This window comes from Sceloporus undulatus, chromosome 4, assembly GCF_019175285.1.
Source record: "Sceloporus undulatus isolate JIND9_A2432 ecotype Alabama chromosome 4, SceUnd_v1.1, whole genome shotgun sequence".
NCBI lineage: Eukaryota > Metazoa > Chordata > Lepidosauria > Squamata > Phrynosomatidae > Sceloporus > Sceloporus undulatus.
Window position 1 is genome coordinate 2,744,276 of NC_056525.1, and position 16,924 is coordinate 2,761,199.

General features: G+C 43.0%; 1 protein-coding gene and 2 long non-coding RNA genes across 3 annotated transcripts in view; 2 read left to right on the forward strand and 1 right to left on the reverse strand.

Annotated features, from left to right (window-relative positions):
* Positions 1 to 789: 789 nt before the first annotated feature.
* Positions 790 to 5,226, forward strand: LOC121927929. Its single transcript, XR_006103395.1, has 3 exons — positions 790 to 945; positions 2,900 to 3,007; positions 5,157 to 5,226. It is a non-coding gene; the product is annotated as an uncharacterized LOC121927929 (long non-coding RNA).
* A 1,161-nt stretch (positions 5,227 to 6,387) lies between these two features.
* On the forward strand, positions 6,388 to 9,588 carry LOC121928492. The gene is made up of 3 exons (XR_006103510.1): positions 6,388 to 6,473; positions 8,745 to 8,789; positions 9,562 to 9,588. It is a non-coding gene; the product is annotated as an uncharacterized LOC121928492 (long non-coding RNA).
* Positions 9,589 to 13,340: 3,752 nt separating this feature from the next.
* The window catches only part of EFCAB8 (EF-hand calcium binding domain 8), a 61,014-nt gene continuing 57,430 nt past the window's right edge, over positions 13,341 to 16,924 (reverse strand). Inside the window, exons 22-23 of the mRNA XM_042462390.1 lie at positions 14,374 to 14,542; positions 13,341 to 13,477 (exon numbers count right to left, since the gene is read on the reverse strand). Of these exons, the coding sequence (XP_042318324.1) occupies positions 13,341 to 13,477; positions 14,374 to 14,542 (306 nt within the window). The remainder of the gene's footprint in view (positions 13,478 to 14,373; positions 14,543 to 16,924) is intronic.

Below are 16,924 nucleotides of genomic sequence, written 5' to 3' on the forward strand. Positions count from 1 at the left end.
GCCTCGGAGGTTGAGAGGAACTGCTGGACCTCTTACCCTTTCCCTCCACCACTCCCTTCTTCTCCTTCTGTGTCATGTCTTTTTAGATTGTAAGCCTGAGGGCAGGGAACCGTCTAATTAAAAAGATTGTATGTACAGAGCTGTGTAAATTTACAGCGCTTCATAAATAAAGGTTAATAATAAATAAATAAATAAATAAAAAAAACAAATTATTATTATTATTAAATGGTTTAAAACCATTTAAAATGGTTGGGATAGCTTGGACAGACTAAAAAAGATATCGAGTCTCACTTATCCGAAGAGCTTGGGACTAGAAGTGTTTTGGATTTTGGATTTTTGAGGAATACTGGACTATTATAATGAGGTGCCTTGAAGATGAGACCCAAGTCTAAACATGAAATTCATTCATGTTTCATATACATCTTACACACATAATCAGAAGGTAATTTTATACATAATATTTTAAAATAATCTTGTTCATGAAATAACGTTGCTATACACGGAACCATCATAAAGCCATAAGTGTCACTATCTCAGCCACCCATTTGAACTGTTTTATTAGGGCTGGTCAGGACTGTGATGTTTCCATTTTATTTATTTAACTAATTTACACCCCACATTTCTGCACAGGGTCCAAAGCAAGATATAAAATCATCTTCAAGAGTCATTGTTGCTAGTTGCAATGGCCTATGGCTAATTGCAGAAAATGGTTTGGAGTGGATGATGATGATGATGATGATGATGATGATGGTTTACATGTCCACCTTTATCTGCTTTGTCTTACAGGATGGGAGAGATTTGAAAATCGGGGAGCTGGTGTGGGGGAAGATCCGGGGCTTTGCCTGGTGGCCGGCCATCATTGTCACCTGGAAGGCCACATCCAACCGCCCTGCAGCTCCTGGGATGCGATGGGTCAAATGGTTTGGTGATGGAAAGTTTTCAGAGGTGAGGGGAACAGGAGGAGAGGGCCCTGAAGACCTCACTGGACTTGGGCTTCTGATCCAATCTGGTTGTCCATTCACAGTTACAACATTGTGGTTCGACATGAGCTGCCACTGCAACATCTTGTCTCCTGAGTTTTGTAGTTTGTGCATGCAGATGTCCCTTCATGTCACCAGTCAACTTGACCCCAAGATTATTCATAGGGTTTTCTTAGGGCCACAAATTCCCAGAAATGGATTTGCCAGTTCCTTCCTCTGAAATTTATATGAGATTTGTTGGTGGTCTCCCACCCAAAGTCCTAACCAGGGCTGACCCTGCTTAGCTTCTAAGATCAGACAGGATCTGGTGCCTTTTAGGATATTTAGGACCTGTGTTATACAGTGGACCCTTGTTATCCGCTGAGGTTTGGTTCCAGGATCCCCCGTGGATAACAAAATGCATGGATGCTCAGGTCCCTGTGATCTTGATGGGACCGAGAGAAAGCCTTCTCCTGCAGATTTTAGGGCTCTAGGTGGTTCATATGGGGAGACACGGCCTCTCAAATACTCTGGACCTAACCTGTGTTGGGCTTTATAGGTCATGACCAGCACTTTGAATTGTGCCCAGAAACAGATGGGTAGCCAGGTGGGTAGCCAGTGGAGCTGTTTTAACAAGGGAGTTATATGCTCCCTCTAACTGGCCCCAGTCAGCATTCTGGCTGCAACGTTTTGAACCCGCTGAAGTTTCCAAACAGTTTCCAAAGGCATCCCCACGTAGAGTGCATTGAAGTAGTCTAAATGGGATGTAATCAAGGCATGTGTCACTGTAGCCAGATCTGACTTCTCAAGGAATAGTCGTAGCTGGTGCACAAGTTTAAACTGTGCAAATGCACTCATGGCCATTGCTGGAACCTGGGCATCCAGGCTCAGAGTGGTGTCCAGGAGCACACCCAACTTGTGAGCATGAGATTTCCGGGGGAGTGTTACCCCATCCAGCACAGGCTGAATCCCTATTCTCTGATCTGCCTTACGTCAGAACTAGGAGTACCTTTGTCTTATCTGGATTAAACTTCAGTTTGTTTGCCCTCATCCAGTCCATTACTCACAGCAGACACTGGTTCAGCACAGTTTCCTTGGAGTCAGATGGGAAGGAGAGAAAGAGTTGGGTGTCACCTGCACATGAATGGGTCTTAGAGCAATCAAGCTTCAAATTTTCCTAGAAGCCAGCGTTCAGAATACTATATCATTCTAGTTTTCTACAAAACTATTTAAAAACTTACAGATTACTGGAAAGGAAATGGAGAGCAGGAGGTGAGGAGGGAAAACTGGTGTGGACTCATCAGTGCCCCAATTTTAGCCCACCCTCCCCAGCACATTATACCTGCCTTTTCAGAAGAAGCAGAAGGTGGAATGTATGTATTTGTGTCTTTGAATCAGAAATATCCGCACTGCAATCTAGTGAGGATTGTGTCAGATTGGCTAGACCAGTGGGTCCGAACCATTTGGTCCTGCAGATAATTTGGACTTCAGCTCCCATTACTGCTTACTGTTGGCCAAGTTGGCTGGGACTTGGGTGCTGATGTCCAAAGCATATGAAGGGACAAAGGTTGGGAACCGCTGGGCTACACCCAGGTCATTCATCTATGGCTGTTTGGAAGTTTGAATCCCAACCTTAAGCACAGTTCTCTACTCAAGTAAATGACATTTTGTACAGAGCGTGGGGATCATGTTGACAATACAGGTTTTTGTACTACCTGAATGTTGTATGTTCCTCCTATTGGCATCATTTTGGGGAAGAACAAGAGTCCTTTGCATTGGCATGGGTTGGCAATGCTCAGTTTTTTTGCTTTTAGAAAATCTTGCGCGTTTTGCTGGAGTGGCGGATGCTTTGGATGCAGTTCTGTGGGCTTGTGGTTTTTCTATGTTGTGGACATCTCCATGTTCCATGAATGAAGCAGTGGGTTTTTTTCCTGCAACAGGTCTCCGCTGACAAACTGGTGGGATTGGTGGCCTTCCAGGACCATTTCAACTCTTCCACTTTTCAGAAGTTGGTGTCCTACCGACAAGCCATTCTCCATGTTTTGGAGGTAATGGGAGAATGAGTGGGAACCAGTTTGGCCAAAATGTCTGTAGCCTGGTGCTCAGAAGTGAGCATTTTCACCCACTCTGCTGAATTAACAGTAGTGTAAAGTATTCATTCACAAGCAAAGACTGCAGGGTACTGGTTTTATTTTGTCCAGATTCCTCCTCTATCTTCCAAGAAGGAGGATGGAAGCATTCTTCCTCTGACTTCAGGCTTAGTATATTTCATCCCACCACAATTATTAATTGGTTATTAATTAATATCCCACCTGATGTCTTGGAGTGGCATGGAATAAACTCTGTTTAACCGGCATGAACAAGATAAAACCGTAAAAAGCAATCTTTCCATGCTAGGAAAGAAATCAAAACTGTTTGGCAAGTTAAAACGAGGCCCTATAACACCAGTTTTAAACACTTTTTTAAAACAATAATTGTTATTTCTATCTTATTGATTTTATTTAAGTAATATTATATCCAGTACAGTAAATTCAAGAGCTCTGCATAATCTCTAAAAACACAATACAGTGGTACCAAGGATAACGAAAAGCACCGCGTTACGAAATTTCCGGGATACGAAAAAATTCCATAGGAAAAAAACTTGTTCCGGTTACTTTTTTTTCCGGCTTACGAAAAAATTTTTTGTTGCTTTTCGGCGCTTTTTCGCACGAAAATCCGCGCGTTCCAGCGCTAGCGGATGGCTTTTTTCGGGTTGCGAAATCTTTTGGGTTACGAAGGGCGCCGCGGAACGAATTAATTTCGTAACCCGGGGTACCACTGTACAACTAAAACACAACTAAACTGAACTTCTGTTTAAAAGAACTGTTAAAAAGAAGTTTTAAAAACATATTTAAAAACATATAAAAGCGAACTGGCAGCAGTACCACGAAAGCTCCTCTGCTGTACTATTTGTCTTGTCTCTCATGTTTTAATTATTTAAAATTGGATGTTATTATTGTTATATAGGACTTATTGTGATGTTGTTTGCGGGAGGGAGGGGAGAGTGGGATTATTTTATATTGTAGGTATTTTATCATTTGTGTAAGCCGCCTCGATCCTATTGGAGAGGCAGAGTAAGAATAAATGTTTATTATTATTGAAAACCCAAATGTCTCCTTAAATACAATGGTATTTCCCTGCGTCTGGAAAGATATGCAGGGAGGGGGCCAACAAAATCTCCTTGTGCAAATTTAGGTAAAATCAAGTAGACCCAAAGGCTTTAATAAAAAACTGGCACTGGAATGAAGTTAGGATGGATGAAAATCCAGAGGTGTTTCACAATTAAGGTGTCACTGTAAGGAAGTTTGCCTTAATGTCCTCCACAGTGTATTGCTTTTACTAGTAGGATTACAGATGGGGCCCTCCACTAGACCCTCAGTTCTTCGACAGACATATAAAGGGAGAGGCATTCCTTCACACGTATTGGAAGCCCCATTCCAATTTAGGGCTTTGAATACCACTCCCAACAACTGGAGTGAAAGTGCATTGGCAGCCACTCAGTTTTATACATTTTCAGTGTAATGTCTGAGTTAACAATTTACTGTGTGGGTTTGTTGCTGGTGCAGGTTTTCTCGCAAGGCCAACTCCTTGGAAAAGCAATTGTTGTTGTCCTGTGCTTTTGAGTCATCTGAAGGCGACCTATCAGGGAGTTTTCTTGGCAGAATTTGTTCAGAGGGGGATTGCCTTTGCCTTACTCTGAGGCTGAGAGGGTGTGGGATATGTCTGAGCAAGGAATTCGAACTCTGTTCTACAGCACTCAACCCACAACACCATGCTGGCTTGTGTTTTAACTGATTGATGTGCCTGTTAATTGTTGTTGTTCCCTGCTCGATCCATGGGGAGAGGCGGTAAGAAATAAATTATCATCATCATCATCATCATCACGTCAGCAGAACATTATAGGAGTCCAGTCTAGAGGTTAACCTGGGACTTTGGCAGTGTGAAATGTTATTTGGGCATCCGCTCCCCAAAATTGGTCAGTGGTTACATTTCTATGAGTCGAACAGTTTTGCAATCCACTGCCATGAAAGAGGGCAATGGCTAGGAGCATTTTGCAAAAACAGAATCCCCAAAACCTCCCTCCTGACCCCCATTGGGCTGCAACCTTGTGATGATGTGTTTCGCTGCGACACTTTGGTAAACCTTTCCCTCTGGCAGATTGCAAGCAGCCGAGCTGGCAAGACTTTCTTCTAGTTCCCCGGGGGATTCTCTGGAAGAAAAGCTGAAGCCATGGTGGATGGGGCCCTTGGTGGCTTCAAGCCCAGGAGGGAAAGGACTGAAGCCACCCAAGATCCAGGTATGGAGTTTATCTTTCGGAGGTTGGGTGGGAAGATGACCTGCGTGTTTTGGAGAAATCTGGTGTGTCAGGATCAGTGGAAGATTTCTCCTTTAGACATTTTATAGGTTCTTCAGTGCATTTCTAGGAGTTGTTTTCCAGTGGAAGTTCATTTTATTTATTTATTTTATTTATGGCAGTTATATCCCGCCTTTCTCCCAAAATGGGATTGAAGGCAGCTGACAGTATAAAAGACAGTAAAACATTGATTTACACGATTGACCATAAGTATAGCGGTAGGACCTGGATATGCCTAGAGCTGTGTTCTCTCTAGGAAGTTTTAGGTCCTCCAATGCGACTCCATAGCAGCTTTCTCTTTCTCCAGAAGTCATTCATCTCATATGATTTTCCATGGTCTATGGGTTTACATTTACGTGGTAAGCATGGGAACATAGTCCCAAACAGAGTCCCCCACAGATATAGGGGTTGGTCGTACAGTTATTCTGTATGTGTGCAATGCGGATGGATCTAGGAAAAATGAGGTATGTCTCAGAAAAGTAGAACAGAGGGGTGAATTGAGTATAGAGAAACGCTGCCCATGTCGGTGGGCGACATGGCAGCTTCTTAAACTCAATTTTACAACCATCAGTACTCTCTTAGTAAATTCTGAAGGCAGCCTGTGTTGAAAGGCTCCCTTTTCCTTAACCATGAAAGGTACAGTGTTCTGTGCCTTCAAGTCATTTACGACGTACAGTGACCCTAAGGCAAACCTACATAGGTTTTCTTGGCCAGTTTCTTCAGTGGGGGTTTGAAGAAAATATTGTTTTTAAGATTACTCAAGCTTATGTATAATAAGGTGTGCATGAATCATAAATGGTGATTTTTGTGTTGAGACTGGGTCTCTCTTCTCCAAGGCCTCTCATATGGTAGGTATATCAAATGCAGGTTGTTCGGAAATCCAAAATTAAAAACAAAAATCCAAAACACTTCTGATCCTGGCATTTCGGATGTCAAGGGGAGATGAACCTGTACTAAATTATTTACCTTGGCTGACTGTTTCTATGGCAGAGGATGAAGAACAAGACGAGAGTAGCGTGGAAGCCAGTTTCCGGCTGAAGTGGCCCCACCATCCAAGCGGCTAAAGACGTATCTCTACAATGGGAACAACAAGGAGCAGACAGAGGAGAACCAAAACAGAGGTATAGATGTCTGTGTCTGTTCTAACTCAGTAATTTTGCAATTATTGCTGCTGCTACTTCCCCCCTCTTTGTTTCTTCATTTCTCATCATGTTCATTAAATCCATCAACAACAGTGGAATGACTGCCTCCCATCTTTAGAGGTCTTAAAAAGAGGTTGGATGGCCATCTCTTAGGAGTGATGTATTTCTGCATGGTAGATTGGGGTTGGGACTAGATTGGCCTTTTGGCCCCTTCCAACCTTGTGCTTCTGTGAACTATCTGATAAAAGCATTTAATGAAATGGCCATAGAGAGGATCACAGTAGCAGTTACAAAAAGTGGTGTGTCCTGGAACTACCCATTATCCGACAATGCATCATTGATCCTAGATTCTTGGCTAGAAACTTAATCATTGAATCCACTTTGTAGACTGAAAGGCAGGAAGTAATATTATCAGAGTCATCAACTTGGAAACATACAACTGTTAGGTTGATTGGCAATTGTTTTAAACCGTCCGAAACCAAGGATGCTCATCAATGGCCTGAAACATACCGGCCGAAAAATGCGGTTTCTGGCAATGTTTGGTGCATAGCGTTTAGACAACACACTCCCGAAGGCCGAGCGAAACTTCACTGGACGCATGTCTTCTCCAAAGAACTGGACCAAAAAGGAGTGGTAAAAACTGCTCCCTTTGATGGCCTGGTTCAAAAATGCAGTGGCGGCCTGGATCAGGGCTAGGCATGCGTATGGCTGATTAGTTGAGTACAAGATTGGCATGATTTGTGCCAGTGTGGCCACAGACCACATTTTCGGCCCTGTCTGTTTGTGGCCAATGGCTTTTCTTCTTCATGCTGGAGAGAAGTGACCAGTGGGCCCACAGGGTTTGTTCCGGGGCCCAGTGCTTTCAACACTTTATCAATGACTTGGATGACAGAATTGGGGGCATACTTATCAAATTTGCAGATGACACCAAATTTAGGAGTAGCGCTAATACCGCCAGAGGACGGACAAGATTCAAAATGACCTAATAAGAAAGCTGGGCCAAAACTAACAAAATGAAGGAAGAAATGTAAAGGCACTGCACTTAGGCAGAAAACATCAAATGCAGAGATATAATGAGTGATACCTTGCTTAACGTATATGCGCGAAAGGGATCTAGAAGTCTTAGTAGATCATAAACTGAGCCAACAATGTGATGTGGCAGCTAAACAAGCCGCCAATGGGATTCTACGCTACGCTGACCAATACAAGGATAGTGTCTAGATTGAAGGAAGTAATAGTACCACTCTGTTCTATTTGGTGAGACCTCTCTGGAATAGTGTGTCCAGTTCTGGGCACCGCAATTCAGAAGGATGTTGAGAAGCGTGAGCATGTTCCACAGGAGGGCAACCAAATGGTGAAAGGTCTGGAAACCACCAAGCCGTTATGAGGAGAGGCGAGGAGCTGGGTAAGATTTAGCTTGGGAAGAGATGGTTTAAAGGTGAATGAAAGCCCTATTTAAATATTTGAAGGATGTCATATTGAGCATGGACAAGTTTGTTTCTGATGCTCCAGAAGATCAGACATGGAGCAATGGATTCAAGCTATAGAAAAAGAGGTTCCACTAAACATTAATAAGAGGCCTTCCTGACTGAGATTAGAAGTGGGGGTGGTGGACATCTTTGGATGGAGATCTTGGAGGATTTAAACGACTAGATGCCCATCTATCACAGGGAGTGCCTTGATTTTGTCTTCCGGCAGGGAAGAATGGACTGAATGGCTTGTAGTCTCTTCCAATCTTAGGATCCATGATCACATTCACTCACCATCACCACCACCACCACCATCACATCATCATCTGTCAGTTTCACATCCCTCCAAGGTTCTAACAGTTTTTTGACTGGCTAACAGTTTTGAGCCTTTGGAGGTCTGTTAAACAGAGGCTGGATGGCCATCTGTCGGGGATGCTTGATTGGATGTTTCTGCATGGCAGAATGGGTTGGACTGATGGCCCTTGGGGTCTCTTCCAACTCCACGATTCTATGATTCTTTGATTGTATGAACATATGAATTAGTGGTTAGTATCCACAGATAATGTGACACGTCCCAACAGCGTCACTTTTTAAAACTGCTGTTGCGATCCTGCCTCTGGCCATTTCATTTGGGTGTTTTGTGGTCATTTGCAATGGTGGCCATGAGCACCTTTCAGCCATCTGGATCCACGAAGTTCCAGCTGGGCAGGATGCAGCTTCTCCTTCCGTGACAAGCGGCTTTTGGTGGCACTCATTTCTTTGTTGTCACTTTTCTTTCCAGAGCGGATGCTTTCTGAAGTCAGGAATAACAAGAAGAGCCTGGAAGGTAAAGCAGTTTTTTTTGACATCATAGATAGATGTTTGTGTCACACTTGTGGCGCACAAATGTTTTTCTTTCAGTATATCATGGCAGAGACAATGAAGCTGGTGGGTCCATGATAGTCCGTGGCTACACTAGTATCCTCTCCCCAAAGTAGAATCAAAAACCAGCTGTGTTAGTCTGGAAATCAGTATGCAAAGGGATCTTGTAGCACCTTTGAGACTTAAGTTGTAGCATGATATGTATCTGAGGAAGTAGGCGCAAGTCAATGAAACTCATGCTACAAAATGCCTCTCTTTCAGTTATTCTCAAAGGTGCTACAAGATCTCAATGCATACTGGAGCCACAAAATTGATTTAGCATTCCTATTAATTCTCCAAAATTGGTTCAGATTTTCTCCATTTATACAATTGGCTGAATACCCACCATGGGGTTCCCTACTTTGATCACTGGAGAGGCGGAATAATAATAATAATAATAAATAATAATATAATAATAATAAGAATAAAACACACAACCTTGGCCAACATTGGGACCACCAGCTGCCACTGGGCAGGTATGAGACTGCCTGAAAAATAGCTGAGAAAGCAAATATCTTCTTGCGGATGCGGATGGGGTGAGATTCATTAGCCCCAGTTCCCATTGTCCAAGCCATCATGGCTTATAGTGGGTTGACCAAGGTTGACGGGGTTGGTGGGGATGCTGGGGTGGAGAAAGGCTGCCTTAAGGAGATGGGAGTGTGGAATGCCAAGTGACCTATTATTGCCTTATGCAACAGAGAGTTGTCTGTCCTGTGGGGCGAAGAATCCGGAACTTTCCTCACTGTTTGAAGGGGGACTCTGCTCAACTTGGCCAGGTGAGCACTCAGATGCGGCGAGAAAGTACATGGGAAAAATGCTGGGTTCTTCATTTGCCAGTATGGAATGTAATCTCTGTTGTGCATATATTGCTGGAAAGTGCGTTCCAGAAGTGTTTGTCTAGAGTCTGGAAAAGTTACTTTTCTGGAGTACAACCCCAGAAAATCCCAAAAGTGCAGCCAGCTTCTCTGGAGATCCTGAGCTTGCAACTGGAGTTCATCTCAGTAGGGCCAGGAGAAATGACTATTCTGTGTCCTTTAAGACCAGAGCTGGGTTAGTGGTCTCTATGGGAATTTCAAACTCTTGTCGCTCGTATCATGTGCCTTCAAGTGACTTGTGGCTTATGGTGACCCCATGAATTTCATCAGGGTTTTTCTTAAGCAAGAATGCCAGAGCTGGGTTTTGCCAGTTTCTTCTTCCTCTGAAATATAGTTACCAGCACCTGTTTTTTTATTAGAGGTCTCTCATCCAAGTGTTTAAACCAGAGGTTACCCTGACTTAGCTTTTAAGATCAAATGGAATCTGGTGCTTGTAGGATATTTAGGAATGTGCATGTAATGGTCCTCGTCAAGTCCTTGCTGATTTATGGCCACACTAGGGTTTTCTTGGCAAGAAATCCACAGAGTTGCTTTGACATTCTGAAATAAGAGCCTACAGCAACAGGGATTCCCTGGCAGTCTCCCATCAAGTAATAACCAGGGCTGACCTGCTTAGCTGTCCAAGGTGTGATGGCTTAGAGGGATTTGGGCTGCTGTGCTAATACTAGAAGTGTAATATGTGCCGGTGTGGTGTAGTGGTTGGAGCATTTGGGACTATGACTCGCTGGAGACCCAGGGTTCAAATTCCTAGCTCTCCATGGAAACCCACTTGGTGACCTTGGGCAAGTCAACACTCTGCCAGTCTCCAGGAGAAAGCAATAAAAACCTCCTCTGAACTGAATCTCCTGCAAAGAAACCCTGAAGATATATTCAGCCTTAGGGTTCCGTAAGTGTCGAAATGTGCTTTTGCTTTTAAGACACTTGCCAGTATGATGGCGATCCCATGAATTTTCATGAGGCAAGGAGTACCTTGGAGGCGGTTTTGAACAGTTTTTTCTTCCTGCTGAAATATAGCCGACAGCACACTGGTATTTTGGTGGTGGTCTGCCATCCCAAGTAGTATGCAGGGCTTTACAACCTTGCTTAGCTTCCCTGGAGCAGATGATCTGAGGACTTTAACATAAATTTATCCCATGCCACTGACTGTTCGTTTGTATTATAAAAACTTTTAGTAGAAACACTCAATACCCTTTTTTTTTTTTCCAACATGGCATTCTCTTGATTCTGTGCTAGTTGGAACAAATGAATTGGGCTGAGTTCAGAATGTGCTTCTCCTGTGTCTTTGTAGGAATCGGTTTCCTGGAGCTTTTTCTACATGTCGATGAAGATGGGTCACAGAACCATACTGGTGGGGCCATCTGCTGCGAGGGAACCTGAGCTGCTCACTCTGTGACAATGGCCAGTTGTTTTCAGGTGGGCAATCCTCTCTCTGCGTCTGTCCTTCTGCCAACCATTTTTTGACAACTTTCTCAATTCCAGTCCCCTATCTAAGGCATGCCTCAGTTGTCTTTAGTAAACACAACCCATTTTATCTCTAAGTTGGAATTGCAAGTCTGGTTTACAAGATATGAGGCTGTAGAAGCTCTCTCCTCCCACAAGAAGCCAGTCTGGGCCCTTCCTTCATTCCTCTTTCTAGTTTGCAGACAAAGGCCCTTTGTATTTGAGATAGACATCTTTCTTTCCTAATTATCTTAGTGTTGAAAATGGGATGCCTTATACTTTTATTCGCTCATATTTTATATTCTCATATTCTCCTATTTGTATAACTGTTCGTTTATATTTGTGCGCTGTGTTCAATAGTTTTGCATACCATTATTACTATAGTAAAGTACTAATATTGTTGACCATACTGTAGTTTATACTTCACCCTCCCTTTTTCCCCAAAGCTAAAGACATGAAGACTGCTTGTAAGAATAAAAAAGCAAATACAAGTGAAACCATGGTAAAAACAGAGGATTTAATAATTTAAAAAAAAAAGGGTGATAAACTCACTCGCGAGACAAGCAAACCATTTCCACATAGCAAAAGAAAACAGCATGAAGCTTTTTGGAATTATATAATATATAGATTCACACACAGAATGCCTTTGTTCCCTTCACTTTTGCGTGCGTCTTGTTGACATTTGCGGATTTGATTATTCACGGATTTTAATTAATGTGTTCCTCTAGGAACATCCAGGTCCTCCAGTGCAAACTCTGATGGCACAACTTTAACCAAAAGTTTGCATTGAAGGACCTGAGAGAACACGTCACGCTATAGGCCTTTGTACTCGCTCCCAAGCCGCATTCTATTTGGTCAATGTCCTGGCAGAATTGTTGACGCACAGAATGTGCACTGAGGAACCTAGAGATTCCTAGAGAGAGGTGTGCTCTCAGTGTTTTTTGTTATTTGCGGTTTTGCCACATTCATGGTACTCTGTGCACCCTAGCCCCAGCGAAATGTTGAGGGGTGTGTGTGTGTAATAATAATAATAATAATAACAATAAAACTGTTTTATGCCCAAGCCCGGCTTTTCCTTTGGCAGAAATCAAAGCGGGTTTACGGCAGAAGTACAAAAACAAATGTACACAATTTGTTTTGGCAAACAGTAAATCCATAAAAAACCCAAACAATACAATAATACAGATTAAAAACAAGATAAAAAGCCTATACAGATTAAAATCACACAACATAGCTAAGCCTAAAAGATGGCAGGTGCAACGATGCAAACGGAGAAGAGAGCCAGGTATTTACAATTGTCCCTGGGTGAAAGCCTGTTTTGGAAGGAGGAAGGTTTTTAAAACCTCTGTCCTAAATAAGTCCCAAGGGAGGTAACCGAGCGGAGCTCGTCGGGCAGGGTATTCCATAATCTGGGGGCTAAAATTGAAAATGCCCTCTGTGTTGCACTATAATGAGCACTTGGAATAGACAAAAGATGTTTCCCACCCGACCTGAGAGTGCGGGGCGGATTATATGGGGAGAGGCGGTCCTCCAAGTACCCTGGGCCCAAGCCATTTAGGGCTTTATAGGTAATAACCAACACCTTGTATTGCGCTCGGAAGCGAATGGGCAGCCAATGGAGGTCTTTCAATACAGGTGTTATATGACTGGCCCTACTTGAAATGATTGAGAGGGACAGACTGATTTTTTTGACAAACTGGTAAATCTTTTGATGAACTGACTCAATAAGTACAAAGGTGACAAACATTGAAAAAGTGGCCAGTCATGAAAAAATAAGGAATCATGGCAAAAATGAAGCAACAATAATAATTAATCTTAGAAGAGAAGTTGAAAAAAATGTAAAGTAATGAGTCACATCAAACAGAAAGAAGTTTAGGAAATTCAAGATAATATAATATACAATAAACTCTGAATATTAACAAACAACAGAATACACATCTCCTTTAAAGTGCAGTCTAAAACTCAGTCTGGATTCCCTACTCCTCTGATGTGGAAACCACCAATCAGTCCAATACTCAACTACATTGCATCCACAGCAGGGTCCACCTCATCCCTTTCTAGAAGGAGAAAGAACTGATCCTGCTTCTTTTGTCAGCAAACTGGACACCTGCATATTCTTGGAGAGCCAAATCTGAAAGCCACATATCAGTGGCACTGTATACTCACTCCCAATGGGGCCGTCGGCCTTCGTTCAGGACCTTCATGGTGTGAAGGGAGCCCACCCGCCGTATCTCCTCTGGGACTTCTGCTGGGAGCAGGTGCTGTATGCCCAGTCTCCATTGTGACTGTCCAAAGGTCCCTGCGAGACAAAGAAGGAGGACATCTGGGTGGCCGAAGGAAGGAAAGCCAGGCCAGGGTAGGGGTTTCAGTGTTGGACTATGACTCTGGAGACCAGGGTTTGATTCCCAACCTGGCCATGGAAACCTGCTGGGTGATATATGCAAAACTTCTCAATGTGCATAATTTCTCCAAGTTCCAAAATCCAACTTTTCTTGATGTACAAATTGGACTGCTTCCCTACACTGATAAACTTGGTGGAGCAGAATGACTTGGAGTGGTGAGTCCAGGAAAAGGAAGGAAGGAAGGAAGGAAGGAAGGAAGGAAGGAAGGTTTAAGAAGTGCAAGTTAAAACCAAAAAGAGAAAAACCTAGACTGTCAAGAATCACTGACTAAAGTCATTTTAAATGTGGATGAGTTTGGGAATCTGAGCTGGAATCTGAATAAATTACTTTTATGGACCATCAGAATCCACCTCCAACCTGCAGCTCTGCTGTCTGGGGATTCTGGGAGGGGTATTCCACAAAAGTGATCCTTTCCAAGCTCTGATGGAAGTCTACACTCTCCCTCCACTTGACCAGCGAAGACTTTGTTAGGTCTAATGGTTTTAAGTTACAGGAGGGCAGATTTCAATTAAGCATTAGAAGGAAGGTCTTGGCAATAAGAGTAGTTTGGCAATGGAAGGTGAGGTCTCCTTCTCTGGGCGTCTTCCACAAGAGGCTGGTCAGCGACACCTGCTTCTGGGGAGGCTCTAGCTGCACTGAGGTGGAGGTTGAGGTCCTTTAGGAGACCCTTCCAACCCTAGGATTCTATGCTTCTATGAGAGTCTACTACCTGAGAAGTTTTTGTGGTCAATTTTGCTCCATGGACAAAACCCATCCCTGTGTTGCCATGAGATTCAAAGGACGCAGCAGTTACCTATGTACTTGCCCTTAAGCATCCAGAGCTTGATAGTACAATCGTGGCTGGACGTCAGAATTACTCGATATCTCTCAACATATCTGATGCTGACCACATTCTTCAGGTGTCCCCTCCAAGAGCTGAGGCAGTCTGGGGGAACCAGGGTAGTAACCCAGCCCTGATGGACCTGCAAAAAGAGACAAAGCCATATGCCACCAGATGCTGAAACTCACATTGTTAGGAACCGGCCAAGCACAGAAATCACTGCCATGCAAAGTGCATAATGCTCTGGGCCGGGTGAGGAGGGAAAATCCTCCCTTCCCTTGGAAGCATTTGAGGAAGAAGATGGCTACAAACCACACACACTCCCACCTGTGGAAATCCTCCACCAATTTTCTTCTCAAAGGAAGCAACAAGTAATTTTAGCAGTTTTCCCTCCTGCAAGAAAGTCAACAAAACTGTGCAGTTTTGCAAAGACTACTCAGAGGTCAGGATTTACTCTGCACAAAATTGCAAACTGCCACATAAATTAGTACTTTCAGACTGACAGAACTGAAGGGGTATGAAGAAACAGCTTCTTGTGCCAAGGCAAAAAGGGTGGATAACTTGGGAAGAAGGTTAAGCACAGACTGGACTGTGAGTGAATGTGCAGATATCTGATCCCCTTGAACACCAATTATTTTGTATGGTAAATGTTTTATACAAAGGCAACCTCATGTGGTAGGAGCTGGTGTTTGCCATATTGGCAGAACCTACTGACAACAATGAAAGTTTGCTCTCCTCTATCAAGATCATAGGTTCTGCCATGCTTGCTAGACATATCTTCAGTATATGCTTTCCAATATTGGATGATGGGTTATGCTGTAAAGTTGGCTCTCTGTATCCACACTTATTTTATCCATGGATCCAAGCATCCATGGCTTGAAAATATTAAAATATATATATATTCCAAAATGCAAACCTTGATATTAAATATAAATATATAACATATAAAGACACTGAAATTCTGGACCATGCCAACAACTATCAGGTCAGGATGCACAGGGAAGTCACTGAAATTCATAAAGACCTCGACAACTTCAACAGGAAAGAAGAAACCCTGAAAGGGAACAAGGTTTGGCTCCCAGTCCTGAAAAACAACAAAATCAAGACCCAGAAAATGCAAATGCGAAACCATCCACAATCAAGAGATTTACCAGCAAACAAGGGATCATTAAGTAAATAGACCCTTTGAAGCCTTGCCATTCAACAACACAACAATGCACAGATTAACATGTAAATCACTTCCTCTCAACCAAGAGTCACATAGTGTGTGTGTGTGTGTGTGTGTGTGTGTGTCCCATTCTGAAGATGCCAGCCACAGATGCTGGCAAAACATCAGGAATAAACTCTTCCAGAACAGGGCCACATAGCTTGAAACCCCCCCAAAAAACTATAAACTTTGATTTTGCCATTTTCTCTAAGGGACACCATTTTACTACATCATTGTATATAATGGGCCTTGTGTGTCCACAGATTTTGGCTTCCCGGAAGCAAATCCCAACAGACACCAAGAGCCCACAGTACGTTTCTAGTGGTTTAAAGTCAAACATGGACAACATATAATCTAAAGCACATTCCAAAACATCTACTGATGAGATGACAGCTAGAACCTGGGAATTGCTTGTTCCATATGGAGCCCTGGGCTTCCAAACCAGAGTCTGCTGACGGTTGTGTCATTAAATAAACTGCTGGGTTAAATCCATTCCATTTATGACTTTAAATTTTTTTAATTCCCCCTTCATTTCCATTTTCCTGGACAGCCTCCTTCCATATAATCCTCCCCCGCACACTTAGATCCTCAGGGAAAAATCTGTTACAGCCCTGTAAAACTAGGCTGTCCATGACCTCCCAGAGGACCTTCTCAGCTGTGGCTCCCAGATTGTGGAATGGCTGCTGGACGACATCCGTCATATTACCACTCTAAACAGCTTTAAAAGAGCTATAAAGACGGATCTCTTCCGGCCCGCCTTTCCTGAATCCATCGGAAGGAACATCTAACTGCTGACCTCCAATTTCACCACAGTTATTGTATTGTTTTTTTAAGTATGTTTTATATTTTTAATTCCACACTGTTTAATTGTATTTTAAGGGGGTGTATTTTAAGGGGTGGGTGGGTTGAGGGTTTGGACTGTATATTTTAATGCTCCGATTGCTTTTTGTAGAAAGGTGGGATAAAAATAAATTATTATTATTATTATTATTATTATTATTATTATTATTATTATTTTCAATTCCCAGCACCCATTGCAACATTTTATTCCCATTCTGAAGTGGGTTTCTTTGTAATTCTGCCATGTATTGAAACAAAAAAAAAGTATCCTTTGCTCCATTTTATTTTTTCAAATTATAGCGCACCATCTTAGAGGCTTGGCCTGAAGACAAAGAGCCCTCTTCCTGACCACCATCTTGAGGGGGAGAGAGGCCTGGCCTGAAGACAAAGAGCCCTCTTCCTGACCACCATCTTGAGGGGGAGAGAGGCTTGGCCTGAAGACAAAGAGCCCTCTTCCTGACCACCATCTTGAGGGGG